Source organism: Anabrus simplex, chromosome 3 (genome assembly GCF_040414725.1).
Source record: "Anabrus simplex isolate iqAnaSimp1 chromosome 3, ASM4041472v1, whole genome shotgun sequence".
Taxonomy (NCBI): Eukaryota; Metazoa; Arthropoda; class Insecta; order Orthoptera; family Tettigoniidae; genus Anabrus; species Anabrus simplex.
The window spans coordinates 153,849,150-153,865,078 of NC_090267.1; the positions used below are offsets into that span (position 1 = coordinate 153,849,150).

Here is a 15,929-nt window from a genome sequence, read left to right on the forward strand (position 1 = left end):
TGTGTATGGTATGAACATTAGCCTTTCGAAGACTAAATTGATGTCAGTAGGTAAGAAATTCAACAGAATTGAATGTCAGATTGGTGATACAAAGCTAGAACAGGTAGATAATTGCAAGTATTTAGGTTGTGTGTTCTCCAAGGATAGTAATATAGTGAGTGAGATTGAATCATAAAGCTAATGCAGTGAGCTCGCAGTTGAGATCAACAGTATTCTGTAAGAAGGAAGTAAGCTCCAAGACGAAACTATCTTTACATCGGTCTGTTTTCAGACCAACTTTGCTTTACGGGTGCGACAGCTGGGTGGACTCAGAATATCTTATTCTTAAGGTAGAAGTAACAGACATGAAAGTAGCGAGAAATTGCTGATACAAACTGGTGGGAACAATGGCAGGCCACTCGGAATGGGAAAATAAAGGCTAATTTAGGAATGAATTCGATGTATGAAGCTGTACCCATAAATTGGCTTTGGTGGTGGGGTCATGTGAGGCGAATGGAGGAGGATAGGCTACCTAAGAGAATAATGGACTCTGTTATGGAGGGTAAGAGGAGGGAGACCAAGACAACGATGGTTAGACTCAGTTTCTAACGATTTAAAGATAAGAGGTATAGACCTAAATGAGCCCACAGCACTAGTTTTAAATAGAGGATTGTGGCGACGTTCAGTATATTCACAGAGGCTTGCAGACTGAACGCTGAAAGGCATAAGAGTCTATAATGATAATGTATGTATGTATGTAGGCTATGTATGTATGTATGTATGTATGTATGCATTTTTAACCTCCAGGGTTGGTTTTGCCCTCGGACTCAGCAAGGGATCCCACGTCTACCGCCCCAAGGGCAGTGTGCTGGATCGTGAGAAATTGAGTCGGATACAACTGGGGAGAAGGACCAGTATCTCGCGCATGCTGCCTCACCTGCTATGCTGAACAGGGGCCTTGCCAAGAAATGGGAAGATTGGAAGGGATAGACAAGGACGAGGGAAGGAAGCGGCCGTGGCCTAAAGTTAGGTACCCTCCCGGCATTTGCCTGGAGGGGAAGTGGGAAACCACGGAAAACCACTTCCAGGATGGCTGAGGTGGGAATCGAACCCACCTCCCGAGGCTGAGTAGACCCCGTTCCAGCCCTCGTACCACTTTTCAAATTACGTGGCAAAGCCGGGTATCGAACCCAGGACTCCTAGGGTGGTAGGTAATCACACTAACCACTACACCACAGAGGCGGACATCGCATTTTAATAAGAAGAAGAATCGCATTGCCTAAATTTTGCCGCCCCTAAGACCTTCGCTCCTAGGCACGTGCCTAGTTTTGCTATGTCATAACCCCGCATCTAGAGATAGGAATAGCTTTTCTATACGAATGTTAGGGTGTCCGGAAATGTTCAACTGTTTATCTTTTGCAGTTGGTGACATTGATCCAGTCCAAAACTACAATGGACATAATTATATTCTTCGGCAATTCTTCCGTCGCCATTATATCGACTTTCACAAAAATCGGAGCATAAATTCAGAAGTTAAAAGAAGAAATCACACACTGCACACATACAACCTCGAGGTATAGCACAGAAAACCATTCTCAGGACAGCCGACGGTGAGACCAGCCCATCGCCTCCCGAATGCAGAGTTGTAAAACCACGACAAAGCCGTGGCCACTGTTAGCCGAAGCTAGTCTCCTCGATCTTGAAAATAACCAATTGATAAGAAATAAGTTTTTGCCGGGCTGAGTGGCTCAGACGGTTAAGGCGCTGGCTTTCTGCGCCCAAGTTGGCATGTTCGATCCTGACTCAGTCCGGTGATATTTGAAGGTGCTTCGATATGTCAGCCTCATTTCGGTAGATTTACCGGCACTTAAAAGAACTCTTGCGGGACAACATTCCGGCACCTCGGCGTCTCCGAAAACCGCAACAAGTAGTTAGTGGGACGTAAAATCAGCATTAAGACATTATTTTTTTAAGCTAGATGCGGTCTGGCCCCGCGGTATAAGGGGCAACGCGTCCCCGTGTTCGATTCCCGGCCGGGTCAGGGGTTTTTAATTGTAATGATTACTATCCCTGGCCTGGACACTGGGTGCTTGTGACGTCTTTAATCTTCCTTTCCTCACACACAACATTCCACACCACTACCATTCCAATTACACGCAGGTTCGTACAATATGGTGCCAGTAGGGGCAAAAGATCCACATGGGTCGACGCCCGAGCAAATAGCATTTTTAAAAAAAGAAGATTGATGCGTATCCTCGGTTGACTCCGATTAATAACTAGCTATCCACATAGCATAAGGCTGAGAAGAGAGCACTGTTCGTTAATAGTAGGAGTATACTGCTATTCATCCCACCAGTAACCAGAGCAGTATTGCATTTAGTATTCCTGAATGGCCAAATGCTCATCAGCCCATCACCGTGCGGTAGCTGGTGGTCAGATCTCAAATGCATTCCTACAATTTCCAAGTAGTTCGACCAACCTTCACATAGATGTCGCTACTATACGGCCATTCCGTTTGGCCTTGGCTGCTGTCTCATTCCTCTTCATGAAGCAATTCGACGAGGTTACAAATAGAAATATACTGTAGTTCCCTTTTCGAAGTTACGTTTTATGAATAACATGTAGTCTGACTATTGAGACTGTGAATTGCTGATGTTCTAGTTAAATTCCAGTCGAAATTTTAATCAGACATTAATTAAAGCTCCATAACCTTAGATACCGTACCGTACTTTTTATTTACTGGTATGCATATTCCTAGATTGTTTAAATATGTTTATATTTCAATGACCTGATTCTGAGCTCTTCTTAGGACAATACAGTATATTTGAAAAGCATGACAGAGATTTTAAATACGTATCATTTAAACAGTTCTGTATTGATATCCTTAAATATGGGTTTAATCCCTGTCACTTATCGAGTTGGCAATGGTTTAATGAATATTCTTAGGTATTTATTATGTTGTAATCGTACTTGCTTTGTCGAATAATATGCTAATAGGTAGTGTTGCTTCATCATTATTTGCTACTTAAGCAGTGCATGTGTGACAATTCTTCAACCTAAACCAATATTTAAGAGCTACTGGTTTTGGTGTTTATTTGAACAAATCTACTTCAACACCGTACTACTAATATATCTTCTCCCTGTGCTGTAAACAGTTCATTGCTGACAACTATCCATGACGTCAGTACCCTAGTGGTGCTATTGGCTGAGAGTGCCATCACCCGAGACGATCCATTGGCCAGTTTAAAAATAGGACCAATTTCACTGCCCCACACTGGCACAGTGGTGGGGGAGAACTACTATGGCGGCTTGAAAGGGGAGTGGGGGGTCAGACTAAGCAAACGACGCTTTGAATTGAACACAGCTACTCAGTCGCTGAAGTTCGTTACGAGCAACGAGAACTGTAAGCGAGGCGGCCTTTCTGTAACGAAGGACGCTGTGCTCGGAACATTTAATGAAGGTGACAGACGATGCCGTTACTTCTTCAGCATACAACAGTGCACATCAGCTAGTTGTGTGATTTTGAAACTTGGTTACTGCCAGATTAATTGTGTTCTCGTAACGGTCATACCTGAAAATTGCGAGTCGAAAGAAACTGTTGAGTGGACTTGGATTTTCGTGTGTGGTTTTGACTCGTTGTTTGTTTCATATTGTGTGAGATGAGTGCCCGTGTGTTTAACCCTATGGTCATGTCGGAGATGAGGCGGATGCTGCGAGGTGGAGTAAGTGAGAACGGCCAGCACGTGTTAGGTCCGGACGAAGCTGATCTTGCACGAGTTAGAAGGAACCTTTTTGGTAACGTGGACCATGAAGAAAACGGACGTTTTGTGGAGAGTGAACTGGCAGCTCAGCAAAAGAGGGATGCTGAGTTGTACGAGTTCGATTTTGTGCGTGGTGTACCTTATCCGAACAGTAGGCGGTATGTTTGGGAGAAGGTTGATGAAGTACCAGAACCTTATGCTCTGCGCCGTTTGCCGTATCTGAGAGATCACGCGGCTATCGCTTCGGCTTCTGTACAGACCGAGACAGTTACTGCTGCTGTTGTGCGGGAATCCGCTGCTGAGAAGCAAGTATCTGGAACTTCGGCAAATGCTGTGGTCATCACCAAAACCAAGCAGTCCAGTATCTGCGGTAAGAAACCATAATATTTCCAATAGCTATGCTGAACAGATTTCCTATTTATAATTTAACTTTAATACGCGAGTACATCGTGGTATGTGTAAACATTAGACATAGTGGTGAAAGTTTTGTTAATAGTTTCCCACCATATTGCCTAGTATTGTGAAATGAATTTTATTTTTATCTTCGGTTGTAGAATGTTTATACGACTGAAGTATTAATTTCAGGGTGTGAATGTTTGACTTTATCGATTTGAAGTGATGTCCATCTTTGTTTTCAAGCTTCACAGAGATCGTTAGATATCACCCACGCCGCCCCCCCCCCTCCCCTATTCTTCCTAGTTATTGTCAGAGTAAAGTGTTCATCAGCTACGCTTATTAATAGTGGAAACTTCTGAATGACTAATCTTATAATGTATCCAAATGCCTGCTTAACTTGCTACCGTAGCCGTTCATTATTTCTGTAGTGTTAATATTTTTATCAGTCTACATGGCTAATAATATACATTTATAACTTGTGTTTTCGTTATTAGATACAGGTACATGAATACGTTACCGTTTAAAATGCTCGCTATCACATAGTTTTAATGAGTACTTTTTGAATGATTAACCCCCCACCCGATTGATCGAACATGCCCTCTGTGATTGTTAGTGGGCAAGCTCGTAAAATGCTATCAACTTGGCCGACCGGCTCCATGGCTAAACGGTTAACGTGCTGGCCTTTGGTCACAAGAGTCCCGGGTTCGATTCCCGGCAGGGTTGGGAATTTTAACCATCATTGGTTAATTTCTCTGGCACGGGGGCTGGGTGTATGTGTTGTCTTCATCATCATTTCATCCTCATCATGACGCGCAGGTCGCGTACGGGAGTCAAGTCAAAAGACCTGCACCTGGCGAGCCGAACATGTCCTCGGACACTCCCGGCACAAAAAAAGCCGTACGCCATTTCATTTCAACTTGGCCGACGTCGTTTGTTAATTCACTGTGCAATAGGCATTTTTTCTCTGGTATTGCCATGTCTTGCTTGCATTAAATCAGCATTTATGTACATTTATAGGTGGTTCTGTAAGCTTATTGAGTTTTATATCTAATAATTTGCAGTTTAACTTGTCATTTTGAAAATATCGATGTAGTGGATCGAAATTAGAACTGCTGATGAAGTTTGAGACTACTGAAGAGTGTCTTCTCCTCTATACTAAGATAGTAATAATCACATAAAGGACAGTCTCATTGGGTTTCAGATGTCCAGATTATTCCTTGTCACACTGTTTTGCTTTGCATTGTGGGATGAATTCTTTCTCTCATACACACATACATGGGTCGTAGGTTCCACAGATTTGCTAGTTGAATTTTTATTCACACTGTCAGTTGGATTTATGTCTATCGCGATGTATGTGAGTGGGCGTGATATGACCCTTATCTCTTGGAACTCGCAAGCCTGCTTGTGATTGGCGTGTGTGGGTTTTATTAGTAATTTACTGATTGATTAAGAGTTTTTAAGCCTCGTTGACAAACTTGACGTAATAACGAATGCGGGCATTGACATGTCGTAATGTAATATCAGGTGTCAGACGAAATTTTCATGTAGATATGCGAATTGATGACACGATGCCGGGCTGAACAATGTAGTTCAGACGATAGAGCGCTGGCCTTCTAAGCTCACGTTGGCGGGTTCGAGCCTGGCTCAGTCCGGTGGTAGAGTATTTGAAGGTGCTGAAATAAGTTAGCCTCGTGTATATAGATTTGTTGGCACGTAAAAGAATTCTTCCGGGACAAAATTTCAGCACCTCGGCGTCTCCGAAATCCGTTAAAGTAGGTAGGGGCGCGTATAACCTTTAACATTAAATATTTTTATTATAATACAATGTTCTTAGTCCCTAACTGCTCATACATTTGCTCAAGTTCGTCTTATGACACTAACTAACGCGTCTCCATCAAAGATTGGATCCCATATTAGTCGAAATTGTAGTTGGTACATCGCGCGGCAAATGCCAGCAATTCAGGCTCCTTGTCTAACTGATATTTGTACGGTCGTAGCGGAAAAATCTAGTATCTCGTGTAGTTGGTGGACGAAGGATATTATCATATGGTTCTTCAGCCTGTCCCTTTAAATTGGCTCTTGAACAATCAGTAGCTTGCAATTAAGTTCTGGTGGTGACGCCATTTAAAGGTCCAACCCCTATGTAAGCTGTGAAGAGAGTTTGGGGTGGACGCAGAATAATATGCATCCCCTAACGCTAGTTCTTTGTTTTGTTCCACCCTCTACTTTCGGAGAACAGATGGCGGGGCGGCCTCGCTTGGCGTGGCTTTGACGCTGTATGGACCATCAAGACACCTCACTCAAAATATCCCTAGCTGTAGTGAATCCTGTCATTGGAGACTTTCACGTTCCACATTTTGTTTGTTATACCTTCTAAAATTGTTACTATTGGTGTAAACATTTTCATAGATCTTGTTAAATTGTGGATGGGATTGCAGTGTTGTTAGTTATTACTGATGTGAGTTTCAAATTGGTTTTTCCTTACTTCTTCTGGATGGCCCAGTCTTAAGTATATTCAACCGGTTCAATCTAGGCTAGAAAGAAAAGAAAACCTGTTCGCGCTAACGGCTGTTAAGTTGCTTTCGTTCGGTTAATATATTCGTGTTTCTGGATGTCTGTCGGTTAGCACTGCCGTTTTGACAAAACGATCGTGCTCAATGCTGTTTCATTCACGAGATTCGTCCTGCGGATAAACAACAAGCAGACTAACCGTAGGAACTTCGATGATTCTAGCACTGAGAGCAGTTTTGTTCAGTGTACTACTGACGCTTGAGACCTGTAATCCTGGTATTTGAATTTCGTTGTAAGCGACCACTGCTCGTTCTGGCCACGACGGGACTATGTATGTATGTCTCTTTCTCTCAATAATTAAGAAAGAAAATACTTGACGGTTGCCAAAATTATCCAAAAATTTTAGTGTAATATTCAACATCCCAATAGCGGCACCCGAACGTTTAATTTCTGTGCTTCTCTCAAAACTCGAGTTTAATATATTTTCGTGCCGAAATCCAGAGACTTTATTCTTTGCTCGAATGTGAGTTGTTTAAAAAATCACTTTCTTGTCGTTTTCATCCGCGAAGCGCAAGCTCCAATAAAAACTCCATGTTTAATCATCTGTGGTGCAATTTGTTACGTTATGTAAGTGAGGAATAACCCTCATTGCTGTTATCCATGGGCTCAGCATCATGGGAACGTGTGTCGAGCGTAGTGATAGCGGGCATGGGTTTCTTAAAAACGGATTTCCGTCCGCAAATCGTGTTAGAATTGTGCTGCTGTAATCATTCTTTGATAAAGCCGATCACCATCTCTTTGCACTATTATTTGTTAAGAGCATGTCCAGTGCACACTGTCCACTGAAATGTTTTTTGGCCGGGGAACACCATTTAGATTGCAATTCCTGCAGCATACACAAAGTCAGCATTCTAGTTCATTGACAAGTTATGCTTATCCTAACAGAAAATAGCATTCTGATTCATCATATTTCTCGATACAAGTGTCGTATTTAAATTAGAAAAGTAACCACGGTACGGTATTATGTAATATGCACCTTGCTTTCATTAGTCCTATTCAGTAGAATAGTGTCCGGCTCCATAGCTAAATTATTAGCGTGCTGGCCTTTGGCCACAGGGGTCCCGGGTTCGATTCCCGGCAGGGTCGGGAATTTTGACCATAATTGGTTAATTTCACTGGCACGGGGGGCTGGGTGTATGTGTCGTCTCCATCATAATTTCGTCCACATCACGACGCGCAGGTTGCCCATGGGAGTCAAATAAAAAACTGCATCTGGCGAGCCGAACTTGTCCTCGGACATTCCCGGCACTAAAAGCCATACGCCATTTCATTTTTTTAAAAAATTAGAATAGTTACATTGAACGTCGGTGTACTTATTTCATATCTGATGATACCATACTGTTTGTTTCACTCTGGTCGTCTGTTCTTCTATGAAGTGTCGATGTGTGGAAATATAGATGTTTACTAATGGTGCATTGTTCGCTTGGTGTAGAGACTCAGATCTTGTCCACCCCCATTGCTTTGTACATCCGTTGAGCTTGGGAGGGGTCACAATTTTGAAGCGGGGTGAGTGAATGAATGAATAGTGCGGTGGGGATCTAGTGAACCCTTATCGATCTGTTGGCTCTGCTCTAACCAAAAAATTCGAAAGAAGAACGCCTGGCCTTTTGTTAACGGTCGAGTCTCGTATCTTATCTAACACCCCCATAGGAGAGAATAAAACCAGCTGGCCCGTTTTTAAATGCGTTACGCAGACCGCAGTCTAGGCATTGCAGTATCACACGTGCATTGTTACTTTTCTAAAACTCAACCGCTTTTTTCATGCTCGGTGTGCATTATGAACAGGCTTCTCCCCTCTCAACTGGATTTGAAATCTTAGCGTAACGGTCGTAAGTCTAGTTCGCCTGTTGCTGCATGGCTTTTTCTCAAATTATTAAAACGAGTGCTTCCTGTTTAATGTACGTAGTGTTTCAAGATAAAAATACTGTAGACAAAATTACTTTTTTCTCTCTCTATTTTGGCAGAAATAAAATCGTGAACATTCGTCATGTTTTCACTTTTCGGTTATCGTGGCTAACTAGGAAATGAACTGACTGAAGGTAGTGGGAATTATTGTATTTGTTCAGTTCATCAGTCTACTTGGAATTGTCTAGCTTTTAATGGTTGAAAACGAGGAGGGCAACGAAAGGCGAGATAAGGCCCTTTCGCAACCTAATAGCGATGTAGTTGGAAGAGTACCATTAAAAAAAAAAGATTCGGCTAACACATCTTACGTAAACGGTTTCTAAACCATATACGATAGGACCACGTTACATTTTGGTCGCTTCAAATGATTTGCAATTTTAGACAATGATGTAATTAACGTAGGAATTTTCGGATGTTCAAAACATCAGTGTGAAGTATAAACTGTTTCTGATATACGTAGTTTTTATGTGGGAGAATAAGGGGAGAGTAAGAACTTACGCGTTACGCTAAGATACTGTGAGAGATTTTTTTTCCTAATGACAGTGTTCGATTCTGCTGTGTATTTCATTTATGAATAGTGAGAAATTTTGAAATTAAATCGCAGATTTTCCTAAGTCATTTCCTGCGTGAAGTGGAGACGTCTGCTATTTTTTGTAATAAGAAAAAGTGTTGTTTGAATTGCGCTGATATTTTACTCTTCTTCGTGATAACTAAATCTGTTCTTGCATTGTCTGACCTTCATTTTTCGTGACGATTCGTATCGAAGAGGGTACTCCAGTTTTGCAGGGGTGCCAACTTATACAAGGACCATTGCCCTTCTGCCACACCTATAAACATGCTACTGTATGCCTGTCGCAAATTATTTATTTTATGAATTTGAGAATATTCACTCGTCTAATTGGAGGAAGTTGTTCCATTTTCCTCCGGATATGGTTAAGACAAGATTTGTCCTCAATAGCAATGTGGGGGTGCAATGGTGGATTTGACGATTACTAACTTATTCACTGTTCTCATTTCGCATCCATATTGCTGTGAAATACTTGTTCGCTGGGACCGGTAGTATCCTCTAAATTTATTTTACAAGGAACAGTCGTGAAAACGCAGTTGAACCTGTGAGCTTCTTTAAATTACTTTTAAGTGCTGGTTTCCATGTACGCCTGTTATTGTTTGCATGACTAGCTAGCAGTTATGGCAGTCGTGAAATGTAGTTCGCAGAACGTTAATTATTGATGTACACAGTAGGAGTGACTCATCCACTTTCGTGAACGATTTTCTCTTTGCACCTGGATTCGCACTCTGTTCTGCGCTAATGTATACTTGTTACTGTTTTACTACCTAATCAACTATATGCTCATGAAGGCTACTTCCTATTTATAATTCCAATTTAATAAAATGTATAATGCAAACAGTTCTTCAATTTAACCTGTTTTTCTATATAATTATCTTCGTAAGCCATTTGTAGGTAGGACAGATCTCATCCTGAGAAGATTCTGATTTCAGCTTTGCAGGTGACGCAGCCTCGTTTGGCCCCACAGCCAATTCATGTTGTTTTACTGAACGGAGGTTAATTTGTCTCCTCTCAGTGAAAGCCCTGGTGTCTCATGAGGGTTTGAACTCCGATATGAATGTGGCTTAAGTTGCTTTAGGTTTAGAACGGCCAAATCTGAACTTGATATTACTATAGCTATGGTAGTTATATTCCAGACATAGCGTAACTTTCCAAATTCTGTTTCTTTTTCTTCGAAGATAGCTGATTTCAGTCGTAGGTATGCTACCGTGTCCAGACATTTACTACGTTTACATGAGGATTGAAATTGATTTGAGTACACTTACCGTACTGAATACGATCCCCGTTTACGAGTAGTATCAGTATCATATAGAATCCGGCAGGCAAGATCGATATAAACTATTCAGAATCGCTGTATCACCTATATTCTTTGATCAGTAAAAACTATCACTACATGATCATTTCGAAAGTTCTAAGGTATCATGTTTAGTCTCACCTTGTGATAATAGACATTTAATGTATGCTAAAAGCAAAGCGAGCGAATTGGCTGTGTGGTTATGGGTGCGCACCCGTGAGGTAGTGGGTTCGAACCCCACTATTAACAGCCCTGAAGATGGTTTTCCATGGTTGTGGCTGTGCCTTAATTAAGACCACGGACGCTTCTTTCTCACTCCTAGCCCTTTCCTATCCCATCGTCGCCATACGACCTATCTGTGTCGGTAGGACGTAAAGCAAATTGTAAATAAATAAAAAAGGTATGAAGATCAGTAGCGCAAATCCCATTATGGAAATTAGTTTTCGCGCAGTCATTTTCAGTACGATCTCGTTACGGATACGAACCCATGTCGACTTTGAGACTCAATCCGGACTAAGTCCCTGTTTACATGCCATTTTCAGCGCAGAAAGTGTACTGAAATCGATTTGAATCGTGCATGTAAACTCTGTAATTTAGATTCGACTCCAGCGAAGCAGTTGCTGGAACCTCTCCCCCCACCACCATTACTCGTGCATTTTTACCGACGTTTGTTCCAGTTCCTTTTCTAAATCATTTGGCTAAGGTTAGCTTTTCATGCGAACAGATTTCATCGATATACGTTTTTTTTTTTTTTTTTTTTTGCTAGTGGCTTTATGTCGCACCGACACAGATAGGTCTTATGGCGACGATGGGATAGGAAAGGCCTAGGAGTTGGAAGGAAGCGGCCGTGGCCTTAATTACGGTACAGCCCCAGCATTTACCTTGTATGAAAATGGAAAACCACGGAAAACCATCTTCAGGGCTGCCGACAGTGGGATTCGAACCCACCATCTCCCGGATGCAAGCTCACAGCCGCGAGTCCCTAACCGCACGGACAACTCGCCCGGTTGGTTCATTATCTAGCAGTGTTGTTTAAGATAAATATATTATTCTCGGTAATGTTCCGGTATGTCTCTATTTCGGATCCTTAATATGGTGGCATCTTATTTTTACAGTATGTATGAATTAAAATTTGAGTAATTTTAAAATCCAATGGCGATTTGGTATTTTTAACTCTGTTTTTCTCGTATGAACTTTCGTACTAGACTACTTGCCCTATAACGACGTATTTCATGACAAATTATTATAACAAACAATTCAAGAATGCCGTCTAGGCTTCATTCGATGATCACCTCTTCAAGTATTGACAACGTTCGGTGTTTTTAACTTGCAGTCAGGTGGTGCTACACTGATGGCAGACTTATTTGCAGGGTCTGCACTCTAGTTTACGGCCTGTACTGAAGAGACAGACTTGTAATTGATCTTAGGTCCAGAGGGCCCTGAGTTCGATTCCCGGCCGGTTCGCGGATTTTAACTTTGTATGGTTAATTTCTCCAGCTCGGTGACTAGGTGTTTGTGTCCGCTTTAAGACACATCTTCATTTGCGTACAATGCGTCACACTGTAAACCACCTTAGAAACTCGCAGTGGTGAATACATCCATTCACATAACATTGTGGTCAGAAAAGAAATGGGTAAAAGGGCAGGAAAAAAGAAGAATGCTTCTTTGACGAGCCGGTAATTCTTATGACACAGGTGTCTTGATATAAAAATCTTTAATTCAGACGACTGATGGCATTCGATCCTTCAAACCTTGAGAGAGGAGGTGAGTGCATAAAAACTACTCTTGGCAGGCAACTGTTGAAGTAAAACTGCATAATGATTGGTCGCAGGGATTAGTTGTAAGAGACATGTACTTTCAACTAAGGTCACTCTGGGTATGGTTTTGTTTCTGTTGTACACGTCAGAAGAATGTATAGAATGTACTTTTAATAGATATTTTCTCACTCCAAGCACCCAGTGATCACAATCATAGGACATTTGAATTATGGTATAGCTTTGTTATTGATCTGACGTTGAATATACAGTATTACTTTTGTGGTTTAGATCTCAGATGTGTTGAATGCAGCCTCCCCCGTGGGACAGTTATAGAGTCAGCCTCTGAAGAATAGTCCATTCTGCACTCTCATATCGCACGATGTTATTATGTAAAAGGTATCGATGCATTTAGTGTTAACCTGGCAAAGTTAAGTAACACTCGGTAGTTGGTCGCCCAACGGGACGTCGCTGTTGACTGGCAGGTGCCTAAATTGTGTAAAATCTAAATGTCTCCGCTTGTTAGCAGAGGCCAAATTATCGTTAGTAATAATTGTCGAATGCAGGCCTAATGAAAGTACGATACCTCGTGAGACATGTTCAGAGATACATAAATCGAATCCTCTTTTCCTTATCTGCTTTAGAAAGGAAGATATTTTACAAGAAAACTACTTCAGAAATTGTGTTTGACACTGAATGAATGGAAGATATTTCGCTTTTGTCTAAATTGCTGCAGTTTCTTTTCTGCCAAGTATGTACTCAGAGCGTGTCGATAAAGCGCAGTTTTCTTGAGCTACTTATATGAAATTAATTGGTTGCGTTGCTGTTCAACAGAATTAAAAGAAGAAAATAATTCATACTGCCTTTTTATGTGTATGTGAGGATGAAGCTAATTTTTTAATTAGCAAGCTGTGGCCTGGGATGTGTCCTGGAGATAAACATGGGTGGAATGACCCCGTGAAGTTGTACGTCACATAGTTTATGCTGCAGGGACGAGAAAATGGAAACGTGGTCATGCAAGCATTTAAATCTCTCGCTGCTATATCATACTTTAACTTTCACGCTTTTTATTTTGCGTATTTCCTTAAATATTTCCATTTTTGAGCCTGTAAGAGCTGCAAATGATGACATGGTTGTAAGTCTCCTATGATAGCGGGTTGGATCTTCTTGAGTAACCTTTTTTCCTCTGGTATGATGGTTAGTTTGAGAACAACCGTAAATTTAGGTAACGTAAGCAATGATAAATAAACTTGCCCGGCAATACTACCCTTAACTTCACCCTCAGTGTGTGTTAAAGGATATCATCAAGACTATCATATCTGATCAGACCAAAGGTGGGCACTACTCTACTGGCGTCGATTACTCTTTATGTGCAATCTGCTCAGGATTACGAGGAAAACTGGCGATACAATGTTTGGAGGGGGGCGGGAGGACAGGGGTGTGTTTAGCAAAATTTGCTTGGAATTCATGTATGCATATTAATTTTTTGTCGCATTATGGGATGGCATAAAGTACTTCACAGTAAAGGCGTGCTCGGTTCGCCCGGAAGGACGTGGGTTCGAATCCCCGTCAGGAAGTCGTAAAATTTAAGAAATGAGATTTCCACTTCCGGAGGTGCATATGGTCCTGAGGTTCACTCAGCCTGTGCCAAAAATGAGTACCAGGTTAATTCCTGGGAGCAAAGGCGGCCCGGGCGTAGTGCTAACCACTCTACCCCATCACGTGCCGAGGTTAACAATGGTGGAAGCCTTTACCTTCCACTCCTCCAAGGGCCTTCATGACCTGTACATAGGTGACTTTGCTTTGCATAAAGTACTTCAAGGGTAGGTATAATGTGAGTCAACATCTGGCCTGGACTCTTACTATTCAATGTCGGCGACATTTCGTCCGTGATCACGGTACGATAGCTTTTGTTCAAATCATTCTTTGGTCCGTCCGGCTCCGTGGCTAAATGGTTAGCTTGCTGGCCTTTGGTCCCGAGAGTCCCTGGTTCTATTCCAGGCCGGTTCGGGGATTTTAACCTTCATTGGTTAATTCGATTGGCTCGGGGACTGGGCGTGTGTGCCGTCTTCAACATTAGAATTCATCACAGGTAGGGCCCCATTCTCTTGGACGTGCTGAGACCTGTACTCGGCCTCTTCGGAGGCCACACGCTATTATTATTACTATTTTGGTCTTTTAGATGTTTGCTTGCGAAAAGAATGTATTGACCAGCGTTTGAACAACAGAAGCTAGTGATTATGCCACTGTGAGGCTGGAGCCCCTACCTATAATGGGTTCTAATGTTGAAGACGGCTCGCACGCGCACACACATATATACATAGGTGCATAGTAGTCCCCGACCCAGAGGAATAACCAGTGAAGATTTAAATCCCCAACTCGGCCGGGAATCTAACCTGGGGCAACGTGCTAATCATGGAGCCGGACACCAGTGCACTAACTAATTTTAATACATTCGCCAATATGCGTGTTTCTTTTTTACAAGACTCATTAAAGCTATATTGCGAAGAGCTGTGTTCTGAACCATCGGTTAAAATGAAATGGCTTCTGGTGTCGGGAGTGTTCGAGAACAAGTTCGACGCGTGGGTGACCTGCGCGTCGTGATGAGATAGACGACACATACCCCATCCCCCACCATGCCATCAGAATTAACCGATTATGATTAAAATTCACGACCCTGCCGAAAATCGAGTCCGGGGCCCCTGTGACCAAAGGCCAGCACGCTAACCATTTGGCCATAGAGCCGGACAACCATCGATTAACCGAAAGGATGTGTCAGATTGCTGCATATTCTTTTGATGATGATGATGATAATAATAATAATAATAATAAAGGCGTGTGGCCTCCGGAGAGGCCAGGTGCAGGTCTTTCGAGTTGACGTCCAGGGGAGACCTGCGTGTCTGTGAGGATGCGGCCGTAAATTAAATATAATGTTAAAAACGGCACAAATACCCAGTACTCCAGTCAGAGGAAATGACCAATGAAAGTTAAAATCCCCGACCCAGCCGGGAATCGAAACACACACGCGTGCGCCCGAACCGAAGCCCATTCAAGCCAAATAGCTGAACACTGGTGGTGATTTGAACGTCTATCTGAAGTCAGCACCTGGTCAAGAGTTTCTCCCCTTCATGCGTGATACGTTCACTGTCGAATTAAGCAACTACCCAGCCACTTCCACAACTCGGAGTGGTAACATGTACCGATGCTGCTGTGTCCAGTCGCTGCGTAAATCACTTAACAACCCAACAGTACGTTCCTTACTTCGTGCCTTTCCTATCACAGACACTACTCAGTAAAACTAATGTACCCAAATATATGTCTGTACATTAATGTGTGAATACATTTTCATTTCATTCCATCAGTTCGAATTTTTTATTCGCGAGAAATACTTAACTGAACCTCTTCACTCCGATATGATACAGACACTCACTCCCATACCTTTGTTTTCCGCCATACGGAGATGTGAATATGTGTATGAACTCTTTCTTTCTTTCTTTCTTTCTTTCTTTCTTTCTTTCTCTCTTCTTAGCCCAAAACATAGGGTCTATGCTTGATTCTATACGTTTTTTTTAAACCAGTTCGACTTTATTATTATTATTTATTTATTTTTTAAAATAATTACTTGAAAATATAAGGACGTAATTATTTTTTTTTTTTAATGGTTCCAAAGCCGGACGCCTGGCAACCCTATCCACGATATA

At 42.1% G+C, this 15,929-nt stretch overlaps 1 protein-coding gene across 1 annotated transcript in view; it reads left to right on the forward strand.

Annotated features, from left to right (window-relative positions):
• Window positions 1–3,338: 3,338 nt before the first annotated feature.
• Window positions 3,339–15,929, forward strand: part of dap (dacapo) — a 35,996-nt gene continuing 23,405 nt past the window's right edge. The window contains exon 1 of the mRNA XM_067142785.2: window positions 3,339–4,110. Within this exon, the coding sequence (XP_066998886.2) occupies window positions 3,639–4,110 (472 nt within the window). The 5' untranslated portion in view covers window positions 3,339–3,638. The remainder of the gene's footprint in view (window positions 4,111–15,929) is intronic.